Raw genomic sequence first — 21,415 nt, 5'->3', positions numbered from 1 at the left:
GCTCCCCTCTTGTAATGACTCTCCTTTTAACAAGCCACAGTCTTAATATGTTGAAGAGGGATTCATTATCTTTCCCCACAAATCAAATGATTTTTCCTATCCGCCCATAACTTTTCCATTCTCTGAAGCTTGGTGACCTTGGAGTCAATTTTAACACACGCCTTGAATGGATTTCTCTAGTCAGAGTCCTGAGTGCTATTGAGTTTTTAGTCTACTTTCTTCATGACTCAATTCTGCTCTTTTTTTAAAAAATTAATTTATTTATTTTTGACCATGCCATGCGTCGTGTGGGATCTTAGTTCCTCGACCAGGGATCAAACCTGTGCCCCCTGCACTGGGAGTACTGAGTCTTAATCACTGGACCACCAGGGAAGTGTCCCGCTGCTCCGTTTTTGTCTTGCTTTTCTCTCCTGCAGGCCTGTTACTGTGCCTGGAGACACCTCCACCTTCTGCTTCCCACCTCTTGCCTCTTCAGGCTCTCTTCCATGTGGCTGCCAGATTTATACTGTGTGAGGAATGCCTCCTCCCTTCCATCACACTTCTCCCTGAGCCCCGGATACCTAATCACCTGGAGAGGACAGAATCTCAGTGCTGCCATTTGCCTGTCTAGGCTCTTCCTCTCACCTTCCACAGAACAGACCATTGTCAGCTACACTGCCCTTCACTCTGTCCTGGATGTACCCTCCCAGGCTGTACCTTCTTACTGTTTTAATAGGAATTCCTTTATCCTTCGTTTTGACCTATTTGTCTTTAGAAAGAACATCAGCAACCCTCTGGGCCTGGACTTTGCACCTGGTTTTACTGTTTCTGACCAGGTGGCCATAGGCTTGTTGTTTGTTATGCTCCAGAGTTTTCTGTACTGCAAAGACCTGTGCATCTTTTTCTTTTTGTATCATTCTCTTCTTAATACCTTATACTGCATCTTATTTAATGTGTCTTTATTGTGTTCATCCCTAGAGTGTATCCTTCTTAAAGGTGCTTAACATCATGCGTGTGTATTCAAACAGTAATGAAGCCTACTTTGAACTTGAGGCCTCCAGAGAGATGGTTTTAACATCCCCACCGCTCTTCTTCCATGTGACTTGGGGAAGACCAAGGTGCAGTGATCAGTTAATGCAGGAGCCCAGCATTTGAGCTAATTTTGAGATAGAAGTTTAGCTCTTTAAGCACCTCAGTTTAGTATCTTCACTTAAACCTCTGTCACTGCTTCTCTTTGGCAAGCATAGAATACTGATGATTATTCCATCTTGTTTTTTGATGACTTAATCATACTTGTGAGACTTACTCATCTGTAATCCTAGTTCTCAGAAAAGCCTCCACCACATGGTGGACACACATGCTGGAATGATTTCTGATTACAAATGTCGTTGTTAGGGTCTGTTAGCATACTGTACATGCTATGGGGTGTTAGACTGAATTTGCACGTTTTAACTTCGTTTGAGTTCTTGTTCTCATTTTGGGCTAGTCTGCAATTATTTGCCTCTTACAAATGAAAGTGCAGTGTAACTTCATGATAGAGATATCATCTCATTTTTGAATAAAAAAGTAGATGTTTATATATTACAGTTCATTGAGATATAGTTATGATTTGTCAAATTTACTGTGTGTAAATGAAACTCAAAAAAATTTTAATGTTAAGATTGCCTCTTAGTTTTCTCGCCATTAATAAAATCTGTTTTTAATCATCTCTTGTTTCCTTTTTGTCCTGTGGGTGGCAGAGAGAGGCTGGGCTAGTCAGACTAGAGACCCGTTGGTAGAAGGTTGGTGGAAGGTGTCAGGGTGCTGGGTGCAAGACTGAGAGCCAGCCCCGCATCTCAGAGTGTGATGCTGGATGTGAGAAAGCCAGCGGCTGCAGACCCAGGGGTCAGCTAGGGAGGGGCAGGTAATTACTGTGGCCTCGGGCAAACAGGGAGGGTGTCCATCTGGTCAGTTTAGAGGTCGGGCCAAATCGGTGAGCTCAGGCAGGGGGCCCTTGCTTGCCTTTGTTTTAGTCCCAAGCACTAATCTAGGTAGGAAGTGCATTCCATCTTCTGTTGGGAGGGAAGCAAAGATAAAGAACAGCTAGAGAGTTGATTCTGATCACTTCAACTTTTTTTTTTTCCGGCAGCCTTTCCTTTCAGCATCATTAACTGCTGCATTCAGAGCAGCATGGTCTCGACAGTGCCCCCTGGTGGCCACTGTCAAGGGTTTCAGCCTTTCTAAGCAGCCGATGGTTAGAGGCCCCTCCATGCTCCATGAGGGGAACGAGCATCATCAGTCTTCAGCCTTTTCTAGGGTCCTCTCACCTTTAGACTTAGAATCACCCAAAGTAAAGGGTCTGGTTTCCAGTGCAGCTGAGGTGCGTTCGGCCCGCCAGGACCGGAGAATCTGGCAGCAGTCCTAACCACTCTTGTTTTTCCATTATTCCCAAAGTCAGTTCTCAGAAATCATGTCTGTGAATTAAAAAAAAAAAAAACCAAAGGCAAAAATGCTCCTACTATTAATTCTGAGTAATGATTACCTTACTGATGAGGAGGGTTTTTATCTTCTTAGACTTGTGACTTAAAAATTATTGAGGGCCTCCAAAGAGCTGTTTATGTGGATTATTTTTAATGATATTTACTGTGTTTAGAAATTAAATATTTTAAATGTTTATTACCTCATTTAAAAATAAACCTGTAACAAGTTGACATAAATTACTGTTATGAAAAAAAATCTATATTTTCCAAAAAATATAATTGATATTATACCCAAATTTGACCATGAGTATTTCCTTCAAGATGAATTGCAGAGTGGAACCTGAAACCACCGTGATGGACTTTTCCTGCCTCGTACACTTTCAAGAGAATGAATTTGAAAAAGCAAATGTGCTGTTTGAATAATGACCCTGTAAAGCCATGAAGCATTTATTATTGTTTCTATTTGACAGATGAGGGAATTGAATCTAAGGAAGTACCATTTAGCAATCGCATCTGTGGGAGAACCGCTTGTGGTTTGGAATTGCCCATTACGGGCTAGATTTAATTTCAGGGATAGATTAATTATGCAAATGATAAAGATCCCCTGTTCACATTACTTTGTGGTTTGTCTCCTGATTGGACCCCACCTGATAACATGCAGTAGTTTTTAACACTGTATCTTATTTTTATCTGTTCTAGACCTATTCTGGACTCTTCTGTGTAGTCATAAATCCTTACAAGAACCTTCCAATTTACTCTGAGAATATTATTGAAATGTACAGAGGGAAGAAGCGTCACGAGATGCCTCCACACATCTACGCTATATCAGAATCTGCTTACAGATGCATGCTTCAAGGTAACTGGAAATGACGTTTACAGTGCCGAATACTCAGAATTTCTTAAATGTAACCTGGGTTTTTGTTGTTTAATGTCTCAGCCTTGTCTTTTTTTTTACCTTTTTTAAAAAATTATTTTTTGTCTGTGCTAGGTCTTCATCGCTGCGCAGGCTTGTGGCAGGTGGGGCCTACTCTACGTTGCGGTGCGTGGCTTCTTTTAGCAGTGGCTCCTCTTGTTGCAGAACATAGGCTCTAGGTGTGCGGGCTCCAGTAGCACTCGGGCTCAGTGGTTACAGTTCCTGAGCTCTAGAGTACAGGCTTAGTAGTTGTGGTACGCAGGCTTAGTTGCTCGGCACATGGGATCTTCCCAGACCAGGGATAGAACCCAGATCTCCTGCATTGGCAGGTGGATTCTTTACCACTGAGCCACCAGGGAAGCCCTGTCTCTGTCTTCTCTACAGAGGGCTTTAAGTTTTTTTTTTTTCTTTTAAAGATTAAAGGAAAAGTAATATATGTTTATTGTAGAAAAATTGTGAATTCTTAAGGTTAGACTGGGTGACACGGCTGTTTTCTATAGGCAGCCGGTAAGTATGCATGTTGCTTCATAAATACATCATGTTAGTTTTTATGTTTAAAAGCATCTAGTTTTCATATATTTTTGAACTCTACCGCAGGCCAATATAATCAAAACTCCGTGGCTCTCAAGAGCCAAGAAAGAAGTGATAGTTTTGAAAAAGTTGACCAAAGCTGAAGAAAGTCTTGAGTCTTGAGACAGAGGGTTCACAAAGCGCCAGGCAGGGATCCTGAAAGGAGACCCGTGCTGGGTCTCAGGTAGCATGGTGTGGACGGGGCACAGTCACGTGATCCCTATGGAGTCAATGGGCTCAGACTTCTCGCTTGCAGTCCTGAACCCAGCAATTCTGAGGGCTGTGCCTGGTACATAACCATGCGCGGGGCCCAAAGACTACTGACACCCCGGGCTCCCTGGGGTGTCATTCTTCCTCCTTGGACCCTGACGCCCCCTCATGGCCGTCCACCCCAGCAAGCCTCCATTCAGCAGCAGCCCTCATGGCTACCGACCTGTTGACCTAGACACACCTAAAGGCAAATTCTGCTGTAACAGTAGTTGCAGGAGCCACCGTGAATATCCAAGAACTGAGATTCTCCTCTCTCCCTGGAGGCTTAGAATGACATCCACATCTTAGTCTTCAGTTTCCCAGCCACATCTTTGTTTCCATAAAGCTCTCTTTTCATTTAGCCTTACTCCCACTCTGTGATGTGCAAACCTCCCTACCCATTCAGTGTCTGCATCAAATGTTTTCTTTTCCTCCGGGCTTTAACTGAAACCTGGCTTTGCCCTGCGATGGCTCCTGCACTCAGACCCTATGCACCGGGAGGCGAGGTCACTGTCTTTAATCCCAGGGCGTCTGCTGGACTGTTCATTAACTACTCTTCACCCCTTGAAAATGCTGCCCCTCCTCTGCCTGCCTTCATCACTGTAGCATCTTTCTTCTGGGGCCCCCTCCTCCCTCCTCCTCGCCTCATTATTTGGTTGGTCTGGCCCCCGACATGTCATTTTTCTCTGCCTCAAGGCCTGACATAACCCTGTGTTACTTCCTAGTTTCTCGTTAACAGCCAACCCCTTGGTCTCGCAGATCCTTAATCTTCTTCTCTTCTCACTTATGCTGCTGACACCCTAGACTTTGACGCCTTCTGAAATGATCTTATTTTTCAAATAGTATTTCAGAAATTCTCTTGCAAAATCCTTCCGTCTTGGCAGCTCAGTCAGCAAGTCTCCTGCCCGTGTTCTTTGACTGTTTGGCTCTCAGGGCCCATGTGTTGCTCTGCCTTTCCCCTGTGTATTATCAGTGCTGCCTTAACTTTCTTCCTCACTTAGTTTGGATTTCATAGTATCATTTCAGCCATCTTTGTCAGTATCCTACACCCTGTCCCTTTGCTCTTTTGTTATACTTTTTAAAAAAAAATTTACTTATTTGGCTGCACGAGGTCTTGGTTGGGGCACATGGGATCTTTCGGTTGTGGCATGTGGGTCCAGTTCCTCGACCAGGGAACCCAGGTGCCCTGCACTGGGAGCACGGAGTCTTAGCCACTGGACCACCAGGGAAGTTATACTTGGTTGGCAGAATTCTCACCCCAGATCAATCAAGTTGTTTGTCTTTTTTTAATGCTCTTACTTGGGTTGCTGACGCCTCTGGAGTTCTCGTCATACAATTGAATCAGTACTCCTGTAATTGTGTGACCACAAGCCCAGATTCCACACAGAACACCCTTGTTAATCCTTCCTTGATTGTCTATTAAGGTTATAATCTCATTCTCCCTAATGTCTGCCTCAGGCCTCTGCCCCCTGCAGCTTCGTGGGTCCCTGCTTTCCTCCCCAGCTGATGGCTGCTTCCCCTGTTCCATGGAGAAGTTAGAAACTACCCAAGTGGAAGTGCCCCAGTCTCCTGAGCCACATTTACAAACCATCCTCTCTTGAACCTGCTCCTGTCCGAGGCCAGTCTTCCCACCTCCTTCATCTCTGACGCCTGTCACATCTCTCCCAGGATCCATCTCAGGAAGCTCACAGTGTCCATTGTCTTCTGCTTGCCTTTGTACGGGCTCTTAATGTTAGCGTTAAACGTGCTGAAGTTTTCTTCGTTACTTTAGAAAGTTCTCTCTTCCCTCCTCTCCTTCCCTTCACAGCCAGATTTCTTGGAAGCATCTGCCAGTCGTTGGGTAGGAACTTGTGAAAACGCTTGCTCCTGTGCTCTCAGGGAAACATGAAGCAGGGTCTCAGCTAAGAATGAGGAGGGAGCAGAGATTGGAGATTTAAGTGAGAAACACTGTGATGGAATCCTCTAGGAGAGTCAGGCAATACTTACATTTGCATCATTGACATTGGGTCACTGTTGGAAATACAAAGGAAATGTGACCCATAAGTAGACGGGGAGCTTTAATGTGCTTCTCTTAGAATTTGAGATAAGTAAGGAGGAAAAGGGAGAAGGCAGTGGCACCCCACTCCAGTACTCTTGCCTGGAAAATCCCATGGACGGAGGAGCCAGGTAGGCTGTAATCCATGGGGTCACGAAGAGTCGGACACGACTGAGCGACTTCCCTTTCACTTTTCACTTTCACGCATTGGAGAAGGAAATGGCAACCCACTCCAGTGTTCTTGCCTGGAGAATCCCAGGGACGGGGGAGCCTGGTGGCCTGCCGTCTCTGGGGTTGCACAGAGTCGGACACAACTGAAACGACTTAGCAGGAGCAGGAGGCAGGAAAAGAACATAAAGAATGTGATCAACACAATTTAGCAAGCTTGAATTGAAAACTACGTACAGGACTACTGCCCGTCAACCAGAAAGAAGGTTTACAACCTCAACTTGTAATTTTGATGCTAAGTCACCATTAAAAATCTCAGATCTGGCCACATTCTCCAACCACAGTGCAGTAAGGCAAGGTATTTACAGATTCCCACCTGTTTGGTGCAAGTGCTGCTTAATGACTTCTTCTTACTGTTTCTGTGGCTAACTGTTCATCCATATGGCTTTTTGGTAAAAGTAGAAATCAAAACTGCTATTACAGATTCTTTAGACATTAATCACAACAAAATATCGTGTGTAAAAAACTGATGGCTTATGGCAAAAACCGCTTTAAGAAATAATTCATAGTTATAAATATTTTATTAGTAAATAAAAATTTATACACAGACCTTTTACTCACAAGGTAGATAAAAAGCAACTTTATGATAATTTACTGAGCTTTTTGTCTCATGAGGTTTTCTGTGTTTCATTTCACACACACACACAAAAAAAAGTCCTTTAAAAATACAGCCTGGATGTTAAGATGTAACTGTGGTGATCATTTCACAGTATATACAAATATTGAATCATTGTGTTGTACACCTGAAACTAATATAATGTTATGTATCAGTTATACCTCAATTTAAACAAAATAGTACAGCATGAAATGAACCTAAATAAGAAGAAAAACATAAAATTAAGTAAAACTTGAACTGGTTCCATGAAAAGACCATAAAACAGACAAGTGTTGGGCAAGTGTGACTAAGAAGAGAGAATCACCAGAAAGGATAAAGGTTTTATAACACTATAAACAGACAAAAATGCCTTGAAATAAGGTGGAAAACTCTGAACAATGCCAGTGGGAGAAATGGTAAAGGTTGTGAGACATTTACCTTTATGTCCCAAAGACATGAGGCCCAAATAATTTCAACAATGAAGTCTCTCCAATCTCGAGGACTGAATAATTCCTGTGTTATCTAAATGGTTTTAAACCATTAGACAATGCAGAATAGTCTGGATAACATCAAGATCAGAAGCTGCCAAAGGACTTTGAATGCTTACTTTTTATTAAAAAATAATGCATAAAGATAGTTAAACAATGAAACACATGGTATAGCAGTAATTGTCACTGTTGTTTAGTCAGTAAGTTCTGTCCAGCTCTGCAACCCCATGGACTGTAGCCCGCCAGGCTCTTCTGTTGATGGGATTTCCCAGGCGAGAATACTGGATTGAGTTGCCATTTCCTGCTCCAGGAGATCTTCCCGGACCAGGGATCCAACCTGCATTGGCAGGCGGATTCTTTACCACTGAGCCACCTGGGAAGCCCACAACAAGGTTACGTTATTGATAAAGAAAACAAATAGCTGTCCTCCCCCTGCCCATTCTGGATCTTAAGAGGAAGTCATTTTGTCTGTTTCATCTTGTGTTTGTATGTATTTATGAGTAATAGGCTTATGATATTTTTTTTTTAACTTATGTTGTTTTCTATAGACTTCCTACTATGAAAAAAGTTTTTAACTACATTCCCCCCATCTTCCTGATTGAAGTTAAGTCACCATTTTTTGGCATTTTAGTAGTATTCAACATGTAAACTGTTTTTCCTGTGATCACATTTCTCTTCTTACACAATTTGCTGTTTTCCCTAGGGTTAGTAATTTTCCTATTTTGGGGGGAACAAAGGAGTTTTGCAGTGACCAGCATTGATTTGACAGAACTACAGGTCTTCTTTCAGTACAGGGACGTGTATCAAGTAAGTGTTCGGTGTCTTTCCTCCGCCAGAGCCACACCTCCTGGGACCCTCTGTCCTCCACTCTGCGCTTAATGCCCCTCCGACTTGCCTGCGCCTGCACCCTGGAAATCCCTTGCTTCTTTCCATGCTTGTTTTCCTGTCTTAATTTATGGGTCCTATAGGCTGTATTTTGGATGGAGAATAACCTCCAGTAGCTTCCTGACAGGGGTTCCCAGGAGGCACTAGTGGTAAAGAACCTGCCTGCCAGTGCAGGAGACATAAGAGACACGGGTTCAATCCCTGGGTTGGGAAGATCCCCTGAAGGAGGACATGGCAACCCACTCCAGTATTCTTGCCTGGAGAGTCCCATGGACAGAGGAGCTTGGCGGGCTACAATCCATAGGACACAAAGAGTCTGACACAGCTTCCTGCGAAACACTGAAAATAACCAGTTGTTCTAGCAGTAAGTAACTACTTAATGGATGGCTCATTTCTATAGTGGAATCCTGAGCGGCTGTCTCGAAACTATGTCTGATACACCGAGTGATGTACTAGTATAATAATAATAATAATCACATATACCAACTCCTCTCTACAATAAGTATTTTAAGACTAGGATTGATATACATTAAAATGTGAACCTTTACATGTAGATTAGGGAGAAAAGGCTACCCACTCCAGTATTCTGGCCTGGAGAATCCCATGGACTGTACAGTTCATGGGATTGCAAAAAGTTGGGCATGACTGAGCGACTTGCACTTCACTTCACTTTTGGTTGAAGACTTCACCTTCCAATATAAGGCATGAGGGTTCAATCCCTGGTCGGGGAAGTGGGATCCCACATGCCTTGAAGCCAAAGAGACCCCATTAGGAGAAAGAAAAGCAAGGAAAACAGACCATCTTTTAAAAGGAACACAGGTATACCTGTGGTGGATTCATTTTGATATTTGGCAAAACTAATACAATATTGTAAAGTTTAAAAATAAAATTAAATTAAAAAAAAATAAATAAAAGGAACATCAAGGAAGGGTTTGAAAGGTCAGAAAACAGGTAACACCAACTACAGCAGTAAATATACTTTTCAGCTCAGTTCAGTCGCTCAGTCGTGTCCGACTCTTTGCGACCCCATGAATCGCAGCACGCCAGGCCTCCCTGTCCATCACCAACTCCCGGAGTTCACTCAGACTCACATCCATCGAGTCAGTGATGCCATCCAGCCATCTCATCCTCTGTCGTCCCCTTCTCCTCCTGCCCCCAATCCCTCCCAGCATCAGAGTCTTTTCCAATGAGTCAACTCTTTAACCCCCTATAAATAGCAGAGCCTAATACAATCATATGCCCCTTACGAGAGAGACCTCTCCAAGTAGAAGAATAATAGCAGTGCAGTGATGAGCATTTCCTCAGCCAAATGAGTACAAAAAGAAAGCCCCAGTTAAGTCACCTCAAGTCCAAAGTAGAAGTCAAAGCAGAAGCGGACAATGGGCATTATTTTATGTTAGGTGCAAGAATGTTTTATAATGAATTATAGTTGCCTTGAATCTATGTAATGATTCTTACAATGTGGAAATACAGACAGTGGGAAACAGTAATACTCGTTACCCTGAGAAACTGTGAAATGTAGGCAAACCCTGCTAGTGCCTTGTGTTAGAGATCTGTTATCTCACTGAGGATACCAGCAAATGAAGACACTATCGTAATGTGATAAGGGCTATGAAGACAACTAAGGGGGCGCGAGCATCAGAGGTGAAAGGGCTCATGAGGGGCGAGACGATGATTTGACGGGGCGACAAGTTTAACGATGTGCTTATCCTCTAGCCAAAAATACATATTGTTGTTCAGTTGTTAAGTCGTGTCTGACTCTTTGCGCCCCCATGGACTGCAGCACGCCAGGTTTCCCTGGCCCTCACTATCTCCTGGAGTTTGCTCTGATTCATGTCCTTTGAGTCAGTGATGCTATCTAACCATCTCACCCTTTTTGACCCCTTCTCTTTTTGTCTTCAGTCTTCCCAAGCATCAGGGTCTTCTCCAATAAATGTTAGCAGTGAGCAAAAATAGGTAGAACCCAAATATAAGGCAGTATTTCTTATATTGCTAAACATTTTTGAAGTCTTAAGTGTAGAGAAATATGTAACATGTTGCTGGATGGGAAAACTAAATATATGTACTTTTATTTAAGGTATCATTTACATGCAGTAAAATTCAGCCTTTTTAGGATATAGTTCTTTGAGTTTTGACAAATACATCTAGTTATATAACTACAGTCAAGATATAGAACAGTTCTATCTTCCATGCAAATTTCTACACGCTCCTCATAGTCATTCCCTCTCCCCTAGTCCATGACAGCCACCGATGTTTTCCTTTGTCACTGTAGTTTCACCTTTTCCAGGATGTCATGTAATCAGACACAGGTTAGCCTTTTCAGTCTGGCTTCTTTCACTGACGCAGTGCACTTGAGCGTCACCTACCAGTAGTTCACTCCTTGTGGTTTCTAGAGTGTTCCATCGTGTGCATGTTCTACAGTTGCTCACTCACTTACCTGAAGGGCATTTAGATGGTTCACGTTTCTTGGCAGTTAAGACACTAGGGTCAATTGTGTACAGGTTTTTGTGAGGGTAAGTTTTAATTTCATATGACTCAATAATCGGGAGTAGGATTGCTGGGTGACACGGTAGGTGTATTTTAACTTTGTAAGAAACTACCGCACTCTTTTCCAGGTGGCTGTGCCATTTTTCGTCTGTACCATCAGTGGGTGAAAGTTCCGGTTCTGCTTTCTGTCAGCACTTGGTGTTGTCGGTTGCTTATTAAACTGTAGTCTGATAAGTGTGCTGTGCTATTTGATTGTGGTCTTAAATTGAGTTTCCCGGGTGACTAAGGACAGTAAGCATCTTTTGCTTGCTTATGCCACCTGTATGTCTTCTTTTGTGAAGTGTTCAAATCTTTTAACCATTAAAAAAATTGGATGGTTTGTTTTCTTATTCACTTTTGAGAACTCTTTTTCAGCCACAAGTCCTTTATTGGATAAGTGATTTGCGATTTTTTTCCCACTCAATCTGTGATCCATCTTGAGTTAATTTTCATGTATGGTGCAAGGTATGGATTGAAGTTCATTGTTCTGCATGTGAATATCCAGTAGATCTTGGCATCATTTATTGAGAAAACATTTTTTTTCTCCAATGAATTGCTTTGTCAGGATTCTGTTCCTTTGATCTGTACATTTGTCCTTTTTCATACCATCTTGATTATAATAGTCATATAATAAATCTTAAATTGTTCCTTTGTCTTTCAATATAAATTCTAGAAATCAACTTGCCATTTTCTAAAAATGGCCCACTTTTCACGTTTTGATTGGGTTGCACTGAATCTATAGAACAAAAAGGGCAGAACTGACAAGAGTATTGAGTCTTCCAATCCATGAACATGGTTTGTCTCTCTGTTAATGTAGGTCTTCTTTTATTTCATTGGTGTTTTACAGTCTTTAGCACATAGATCTCACACATATTCATTATAAGTGTAGCATATACCTTAGGATAACTAAGTATTTCATGTTTTTAGTGTTAAATGGAACTTTACAATTTTAATTACCAATTGTTCACTATTGATATATAGAAATTTAAAATATATATATTATTTTAAAAATACATATATTGACATCTTTTGTAACCTTGCAGAAGTCACTTACTCTGTAAAGTTTTTTGGTAGACTCTTTGGAATTATCTCTAGACAGTCATGTCCTCTGCAGATAGACATTGTTATTTCCTCCTTTTCAAGTGTATGCTTTTAAATTACTTTTATTTGTGATGTTGAATAGGTGTGAGAACAGACATTCTTGTCTTATTCCTGGTCTCCGGGGGCAGCATTCAGTTTTCACCATTAAGCATGATGTTAACTGCAGGTGTTATGTAGATGCCCTTTATCAAGTTGTTGAAGTTCCCTTGTATTCCTCGTTTGCTCTCTTTTTGTTTTCACTCATGAATGGATGTTGTTTTATTGAATGTCTTTTCTACATCTGTTCAGATTATTGATTCGTCTTGAGTGAACTTTAGTAGTCTATCCTTTAAAGAAATTATTCTGTTCATTTTAGTTGTGGAATTTTTTAGCAGAAAGTGGCTCCTAATATTTTCTTATTATCCTTTTAGTATCTCTGGGATCTATAGTGGTTTTCCCTTTCTTGTTCCAGATGTTGGCAATTTGTGTCTTATTTCTGATCATTTTGTCTAGAGATTTACCTCAAAGATCCAGCATTTGGCCACCGTTTTCTTTTCCTGTTTTCCCATTTCACTGATTTTTGTTCCTTATACTTTTTTTTGTTCTACTCATTTTGGGTTTAATTTGTTCTTTTCTAGTGTTTTTAAGGTAGGAGCTGAGGTCACTGATCTAAAATCACTTTCACTGTTGAAAATACAATTTAATTCAACATGGATTTATTGAGTACCTCCATTTATGGTTTTGGGGAGGTGCTGTGGACAGTAACTGAGCTATCAAATGAATCGCTCCTCTTTAGAAGGCTAGTTGCATTTCTGAACATAAAGTATTTCCCTTAAATGTCACTATAATATATGATATATGCTGAGTCTGGTTACATTGATAGGTTCTTAGAGTATAAAGTTCACTGGAAACATTTGGGGTGCCTAAGCTGATCCTCAAAGGGTGAAGAGAATTCAGTGAAGCAGAAAGAAGGAATGATTCAGTTATAGAGTATTCTATGGAGGGAATCGTGGAGGTTGCCAAGCCCTCACCTGATTGTACTGATAGTGAAACTAAGGCCCAAAGCTGATGTAAGACATGACAAGAACATATGGGTCCACCTGCAAAGAGAGTTCCTTTGTTTTATTGGGGTGGGTAGGATGAGAAGCATGGGAGAAGAAATACAGAACAGATTTGAAGGGTAGATTGTGGTTGTGAAGAGCTCAGATTTCACACAGTGAAAATAGCGTGTCCAGATGCAGGAAGAAAGCTGCTCTGAATAAGTTAGGAGGCCATTTGATTGTGGTTACTTTTTGGCGTGTGTTTTGATTTCTCTAATGTGTAAACTAGTTCAGCAAAGCCGTGAAAACTTGGAAAAGTGGAGTTCTATAAACATTCTCAGACCAGGAGAATTTGGGGCAAGGGTTCATGTTTAGAGTGAATAATATTTAAAAACTTGGTAAAATCCTAGTTTTATAGGTGAAGAGCCCGAAACCAGCAAGGAATCAACGTTTCATTTATAGATATGTGGGCAGTTTGCTGCAAGGTTGGAACTAGGACAGAAGATTCCAGTTCCCAGTGTCTTGCCAGTGCCCTGCCTGGCTCCTCGCACTGGATTCTCTCAGTTGACCTAAGGCTGGTGTTAAGTCTGGGAGTAAAGAAGCAAGATGGGCTCTGATCTTAGCACATACTAGTTGGGCAGGCAGTTGGCAGTATTGTTTGTCTAACCCCAAAATATGGTCAAAAGAAGGAAGCAGTGAGGAGCCTAAGGAAGAGGGTCTGGAGGGGACCCACAGAGGAGATACAACTGAGCTGAGCAGGAAGGGCAGGCAGAGATCATCCAAGTGCTTGTGGATCCGGGAAGGACGTGCCCAAGAAAGGCTGTTGGCTTGCATTTAACCTTTTTATATGTGGACCCCATGGACTATACGGTCCATGGAATTCTCCAGACCCAGAGTACTGGAGTGGGTAGCCATTCCCTTCTCCAGGGGATCCTCCCAACCCAGGAATCGAACTGGGGTCTCTTGCTTTTGCAGGTGGATTCTTTACCAGCTGAGCTACCAGGGAAGCCCTAAATATGAGTACTTTAAATTATTTATCACTTTAAAGTCATGATGGTTTTTTCCTTTTATATTCTTTCCTTATTTTTGCTGTATTTAATGTTCTGACTTCATACAGTGGTTAAACTCTTACAGATGTTTATCCTCCCTTAATCTTCTTTTCCATTCAGTGTTTGATACTTTTTTTTTTCTTCTTTAAGGTGTATATTGATAACGATTTCTCTCTGGTTATGGGTTTTCTTGTAAGGTAATGGTTTCCAAGCCTGGCCCTGCATCAGAATCACTTGAGGAACCTAAGTAAAAAGCGGTGTTCAGTCCCTCCCCTAAAGGTGGAGCTCTGGGAAGTTTGTTTCTATAAAATTTCCTGGTTGACTCTGATGAGCATCAGGCTTCAAGAATCCAGGTTCATTAGGCATATAAAGTTGTCTGAGCCTGCATTGTTACCTTCCCCAGATAATCTGGCATAAGAATGATGAACTTGACTGAATTTAGGACTGTATGATGCATAACAGGATTGGAAAGCGTTAACTTGGCCTAAGAGGGGCAGAGTTCCTAGTATTTTAGAGGCTATCAGGCTATTTATTATTTATCAAATATTTTAAAAAACAGGCAGATATTCAATGTCTTTCTGTTTATTTTGTTTTCTAGATCGTGAGGACCAGTCAATTCTTTGCACGTAAGTAAATGTTAAACGTTCAGACTTCTTTTCTGTTCTGTTGGAAAGTAAAAGCAATTTTGGTATTTGAGAGAGGAAGGGGGACAGGAGAGCAGTAATTTAAAGAGATTGATGTAAACCTTGCTGTTAACTGTTTTAGGTCTAAGGTATGCAAGCTCTGCTTAGCTTTGGTGTTACTGTTTGGCTGTCAAACTGGGCTTTTCACACATTTCATAATGTTAATCTGTGAAACTTACGTCTTTAGTAGGTTTGTCCAAGTGTTGACCTCCTGGACTTTTCAGTAATTTCCCTGTATCACCCAGGAAGCATTATTGATTATCATATGCCGGTGTGTGAAGTACTGGAAAGTCAGGATTGAATACAACATCCACAGCAGGAAGTGATCATTTTTGCTGGTTAGGACAGTCATGTTAGCTGCAGTGGGGAAGATGGAGGACCGGGAAGTGTTATCGCGAGAAGACCGAGTGGAAGGCTAATAAGTTACCCACGTGAGAGCTGGAAGTGCCTTCAAGTGGGGAGGTGCTCGTGGAAGTGGGCATGTCTAAGTGGGGCTTAGGTTGCGAGACAGGCCTGAGAAAGAGGAGCTCGGAGAGGGTGGAGCTGTGTGGATTTCAGAGGATTTCAGAGACTCGGGAAGGAGGAGGAACAGGTTCAGGGCAAAGGGGGAGGAGTTTGGTAGAGGACATTGACTTTGAGGTGCCTGAGGCGCTCCTGGGGGAGCTGTCTCTAGGCTATTCGACGTGGAGTCGGAGCTGTGCCTGGAATGCAGAGCTGGCAGCCTAGATGACGGAAGCCATGCGGTAAGTGAGGTCCCCTCAGAGTGTGGGATCCCCAGACGGGGTTCAAGGGTGGGGAGGCGGGTGAGACTCCACAGAGACGCCCAAGCCATAGGCTGCAGACACCATAGAGACTGAAATACACAGGAACACGTGCCTGGGGTTTCACGTGGGCGAGGGAGGCTGGTTGTGGTCCCCTCAGTGCACTGGGGTGGGCAGGGAGTCGGGCCAGACAGCAGTCAAGGAATGACATGGGTGTATGTGTGTGTGAGAGAGAAAGTTTTTAAAAAGCAGCAAAAAGCTAAGTCTGGGCCTACAACTTCCAAATAGCTCTAGAGTGAAAATTGTAGCATTTGAAAAGCAGTAAGGAATCAATTTTTGTTGTTACTGGTGGTGTCTTTTTTTTTTTTTTTTTTTACTGGTGGTGTCTTTAAGGTAGGAGAGGTTAAACTGATGGGGGTGGGGTAGGACAAGATGGGTGAGAGTCAGGGCCCCTAGAGGGCCAGGGTCAGGGAGGCGACAGGGCCTGATGTGGGCGGGTGGGGGGGCCCAGAAACAGAGAAAGTTCTCATCTCTTGGCTTTTCTTTCCCATAGAAACTTTGGTGTTTGATAACAAGAAGTGTAAGAGAAGTAGAAAATAAGCCTGTCTCATGTAAATTTTCTTCCAGTGATGTTTAGCTTCTGAGTTATACAAATTAGCTTTTCTTAAACAACAAACTACCAGACACTTAGTGACTGAAAGCAGTTTTCCAAGCCCTTGGATTGGACTCAGCTGGGCCTGTCTGCTGAGCCGAGCCAGCCCCAGCCGTCTCACCTGGGGCTCACCCGGCGGCTGGGGGCAGCTGAGGGCCAGGGGGCTGGTTGACTGTTGACTGGGGTGCCTTGGTGGATCCTTTCATTCTCCAGTGGGCTAGCCCTGGCTGCCCAGAGCCACTTGGGGCCTTTGCTGTGGACACTCCCCTACCAGGGTGTCGAAATGGGGAATCATATTTAATCCACCAAAGTTTTTATAAGTGGGTTCAGGTGGGGGTCACTGAGATGAGAGAACTGAGAACGTCAGCGAGAGAGACTGTCATGATGGACCATGGGGTGTGGCACACGACGGGGGACTGATAGGAGGGAGATGGGTCAGGAAACTGGAGAGCAGGGCCTCCTGGGGAAGCAGGAGCAGGAAGAACAGGCATCGTGGCCGCAGGTGTTGGGAGGGAGCTCCTCAAGTGTGGCCGAAGGAGTGGGCAGCTGAGAAGTGGGGGGGAGGGCAGGAGGGCATGGGGTGGAGGGTGTCACTGAGTCAAAGGGTTGGGTGTGTTGCTCACACAAGGAGAGGAGGGGCTTTGACATACACACACACACACACACACACACAAGTGATGGTTTGAGGGCAGTGGCCTCTGATAAGCCCTTCATAAAGCTAAATTATTTCACTTAGAGGAATGTCCTTTATTCCAAGATAAGACCCTTCCTGTTTTCTTTGGAAATAAAAGTGCTTTCTTTTTTGAAACAGCGTGGGTGGCGGGGTGGGGGGGGTTGTTTTTTAAGATCTTACTAAGCAAAATAAATCCAGTGTCAGAACCACTCCTCCTGCTGTGTGTGACCTCAGAGAGGTGAGAGGTAGGGGCTTTTAGAACAAGAGAGTCTAAAAAAAAAAAAAAGAAGAACAAGAGAGTCTAGAAACAGCATTGGGGGAGTGAGAAGGATGCCCCTGATGTTTGTGTGTGTGTGTGTGATGATGTATATGTGTGTGTATGCTCACACAGGTATGTGATGTGAAGTATGGCCAGCGGAGGGGAATGTTCAGTCAGGAAGCCGAGAACGTGGGTGACTTTGCACACTGTGGAATGGGGATCCCACAGAGTATGGAGGAAAAGAGTAGGGCTAGAGCAGAAAATCGGAGAAGGCAATGGCAACCCACTCCAGTACTGTTACCTGGAAAATCCTATGGACGGAGGAGCCTGGTAGGCTGTAGTCCATGGGGTCGCTAAGAGTCAGACACGACTGAGTGACTTCACTTTGACTTTTCACTTTCATGTATTGGAAAAGGCAATGGCAACCCACTCCAGTACTCTTGGCTGGAAAATCCCATGGACGGAGGAGCCTGGTAGGCTTCAGTCCATGGGGTTGCTGAGGGTCGGACACGACTGAGCGACTTCACTTTCACTTTTCACTTTCATGCATTGGAGAAGGAAATGGCAACCCACTCCAGTGTTCTTGCCTAGAGAGTCCCAGGGACGGGGGAGCCTGGTGGGCTGCTGTCTATGGGGTTGCACAGAATCGGACACGACTGAAGCGACGCAGCAGCAGAGCAGACAATAATTGGGTTTGGAATCAGGAGAAAGAAAATGAGAACAGAGGGTAAGAATGAAGAGTGGCCAGAGGAGCTGCCATTTTGAGCAGCGATCAAGGCTGGCGGGGGCGCGATCTGAAGTCCCCTGCAGAGCTCACCTCTGGGCCCTGGTGGATCTGGCAGGGGCAGGGTGGGGAGATTGGGCCCATGGGAGATGGCAGTCTAGGCTGGGCCTTACTGGCTTCCAGGGGTTTTTTAGCTCAGGTGGGTGGCCCCACAGCTAGATGAGTTTCTGGACCTTCACCTTTGTCACAATTTCTTATAGCTTCTGACAGAATCAGTGGACCTTACGGGCACAGGGGACAGAAGGTGAGAACGGTGTCAGGCAATTACAGGTGTTTGGGTCTTCCTGGAGCGCAAGCTGTGAAGCAGGGAATAAAAGCCAGTTTAAACTGAACATGCCGACAAATTAACCTCTGTTCTCACACAAACAAGATGGGTCTCCCAGTATCTTTCTTTCCATCATCAGCGCTTTGTGTTTCCAGACTCAAGGCTTAAAACGTTGCCGTCTGCTTTGACTCCCTGCTCTCTTTCATTCCCATTTCCAGTTGTCGCCTCATTTCATATTTCTCCTGTCCTGCCCTGCCCTAGCTCCGCCCAGCACCTACTGTCTGCCCCGTCTTCTGGGATCCTGGCTGACTCCCTTGCCTTTCTCCTCTCTCTCCCTCCAGGGAGGACATAAGCCCCATGGTGCAGCTGGCTCCAGCCCACAGTGATTTCCTCTCGTCAGGCCCTGTTCCTCACATGCTGTGATTCATTACCTATTTGGGTCTTTGTGTCTTGTTTTACAACTAGACAGAAGGGTAGGAACTGTGACTTTGATTGCTTTTTAATTATCCTCTGAGAACCTGGAACACTGCTTTTGGGCATCCTAAGTAAATGGATAAAAATGCAAACAAAACAATGAATCTCTTAATTAAGTAGGAACCAAGGAAACAGCCTTAAGATTAGGAAGTTTTAGAAACAATTGAATACTGTATGTGTTTTCAAAGGGCAAAACCTTTCCGATACTATTTTATAAAGGTGTTTTATTTTGAAATTTCAAACCTACACAAAAATAGAATAGTTGGAGACCCCCAGATACCCATCCCCTAACTTCAGTGAGTTAAATTTTACCAAATTTTATGTTTTTTCTTTTTTTTAAACCTTTGCATTTCTCCCAAGTTTTCATGTAAAACGAATACAAACCTAAGTTTTATTGAAAAGTTGAAAGAGTGATACGTTAAGTGCTCGTGTGCCCTTTACTTCAATGTGTCCCTTGTTTCTGTACACACACAAGACTGTTTGCAGATACTCTGACACTTGACCCCTGGATACGCCACAGGTGATTCCTAAGAGCAAGGGTGTGCCCACATAACACACATTGTCATACTTGACAATGAAACAGTAATGTTGTCTCATATGAAATCCATATGTGAATTTCTATAATAGTCTTCAACGTGTTTCTTATGACTTCCAAAGATCCACAATCCTGTCAAGTCTCATTCCTTGCATTCCTTATGTCTCTTCATTTTAAGTCTATATTCTAGAATAGTCTGCTCAGTTTTTTATTTTATTTTATTCCACTGGGCATATTCTTCAGAAAAGTCAGTTATTCAGAAAGTGAGCCGCAAACATCTTTTTAAAACTACCGGTTTTGAAGCAATTTTGACCTTGATTTCCCAAGGCACACCCATCGTGTGGGCTGGCTCTGCAGATACCAGCCACAAGCTCAGGGGTTCCCAGGCCACCCATACTTCTGACCAAATAGCTACACATTTGAGGGTGGCCACTACCCACTCAGATTCAATACTTTGCTAGAGTGACAAATCAGAGCTAGAGAGGGTGAGAGCTGGAGTTTCCCAAAGGCACAGCTTCCATTTGCTCTGGTCACTTCCGCTCCCAGTGCATTGGTGTATATTACCAACCAGGAAGCTCACCTTAGCTTCAAAGAGTTTTTATTAGGCTTCACTATGTGGGCACGGTTATTGAATCCGTGTCCATCCCCTTTCCCCTCCCAGGAGGATCACTTGGATCAAAGGCACAAACCTCTAATTGCCCGTTTGGCTTTTCAGCTTGTCCAGTCCCCATCCTATAGCTAGCCAAGTGCCCACCATGACTAAGATGGGGGGTACCTAACATTCCAGGTACCTGGAGGCTCCAGACCTCCCAGGAATCAGGAACAAAGAGCAGCCAGGTTCTTCACTATAGAGCATCAGTTAGTAGAGGAAAACTGCCCTGAGAATCTAACCACTGAAGCTCCATGAAATGGGTATGGTAAGGTATGGTAAATCCGCCCCCTTTCTTCCTCACACGCGTTCCTTGGGCCTCTGGACGGCTCACAGAGCCCTGGCAAGAACGGCGGTGCTTCCAGCATGTGAGCCGGGCCCCTCCTTCCCACCCCGGGGCCCAGGACGGCTGCTCACGAGTGAGAGAGGAGTAGCACTCGGGTCACCTGCCTGCAGTGTCGCAGTCACGGTGACCCTGCATGCAGCAGACGGGATGAGGGCAGGACACATTCCTCTCCTTTTTGGGTGGTTTGTGAGCTTGGATGATCATTTTGGATGAGGACTCTTTGGAATGTTTGGAAGCAGGAAACACTTGGGGAGGGAGTGACTGCTGTTTGACAAAACCTAAGGTTAGTGAGCACTGCTTTACTCTTGTCACCAAAAGTGACCATTGTAAGCTCTAGCACTTATAATTAGATGGTCATTGTCGTTTGAGACTGATGTATGCATCAGTGATGAGGTGTGGGTTTATGAGCTACAGCAGCTGGGGTATCTCTTTGTGTGCAGAAAGTAGCGGTCATCAGATAAACCATATTTGCTTTTTTTTTTTTTTGAGTTTTCTGAACATTTTATTAGGAATATTTTCAAACATAAAGGTGAAAGAATTTTTGCAGTCAAGTTCTATATATCTACCATCTAGATTCTGCCATTAATATTTTACTATGTTTGCTTATTATATATTGGTCTGGTCATCCCTCTATCAATCCATTTTGTTGTTTGTGTTGGGAGGGAAACTTTTCCAACTTGGGTCCTGTGGTTGGGGATCTACAAATGGACAGTGGACTAACAGGAGAGAAGACAGAGTTTATGTATGCACACGTGTGGGAGTATTCAGTGATGAGTAACTGGGTGAAAACCAGAAATAAAAGGCTTCCATACTAAATTTAAGAAACGGGGGGTGGTGTAGGTGGATTGGGGCTTCTAGGGGAGAGTATGGAGGGTTCTATGGGGCTTTGTGATGCCAGTGGACAGCTGAATTTGTACTTGCTGGTGCTCAGGGTCAGACTTCCCCCAGTCCAGAAACTCCTTGGGATGGGGTTCCATGGGAGCTGCATTTTCAGGAGGCTCAGCTTAAGCAGGAGACCTGGGTTCCATCCCTGAGTTGGTTAGATCTCCGGGAGAAGGGAATGGCTACCCACTGCAGTATTCTTGCCTGGAGAATTTCATGAATAGAGGAGCCTGGTGGTCTACATTCCATGGGGTCGCAAAGAATCTGACACGACTAAGCTACTAACACTTTGACTGCTTAAGGTTGGATGGTATTTCTTTCGGTGACTGCTGATTGATCAGATGTTTTCATTTTCA

The 21,415-nt window shown here is 43.6% G+C and overlaps 1 protein-coding gene across 6 annotated transcripts in view; it reads left to right on the top strand.

The window, feature by feature from the left end:
* Nucleotides 1-21,415, top strand: part of MYH10 (myosin heavy chain 10) — a 121,941-nt gene that overhangs the window by 18,654 nt on the left and 81,872 nt on the right. For all 6 annotated transcript variants that reach the window (XM_061390996.1, XM_061390995.1, XM_061390994.1 and 3 more), the window contains exons 3-4: nucleotides 3,138-3,294; nucleotides 14,695-14,722. In XM_061390996.1, the coding sequence (XP_061246980.1) occupies nucleotides 3,138-3,294; nucleotides 14,695-14,722 (185 nt within the window). The remainder of the gene's footprint in view (nucleotides 1-3,137; nucleotides 3,295-14,694; nucleotides 14,723-21,415) is intronic.

This window comes from Bos javanicus, chromosome 19 (genome assembly GCF_032452875.1).
Source record: "Bos javanicus breed banteng chromosome 19, ARS-OSU_banteng_1.0, whole genome shotgun sequence".
NCBI lineage: Eukaryota > Metazoa > Chordata > Mammalia > Artiodactyla > Bovidae > Bos > Bos javanicus.
The sequence above is the reverse complement of the archived record's forward strand: the minus strand, read 5'-3'. Positions and strand labels throughout refer to the sequence as shown.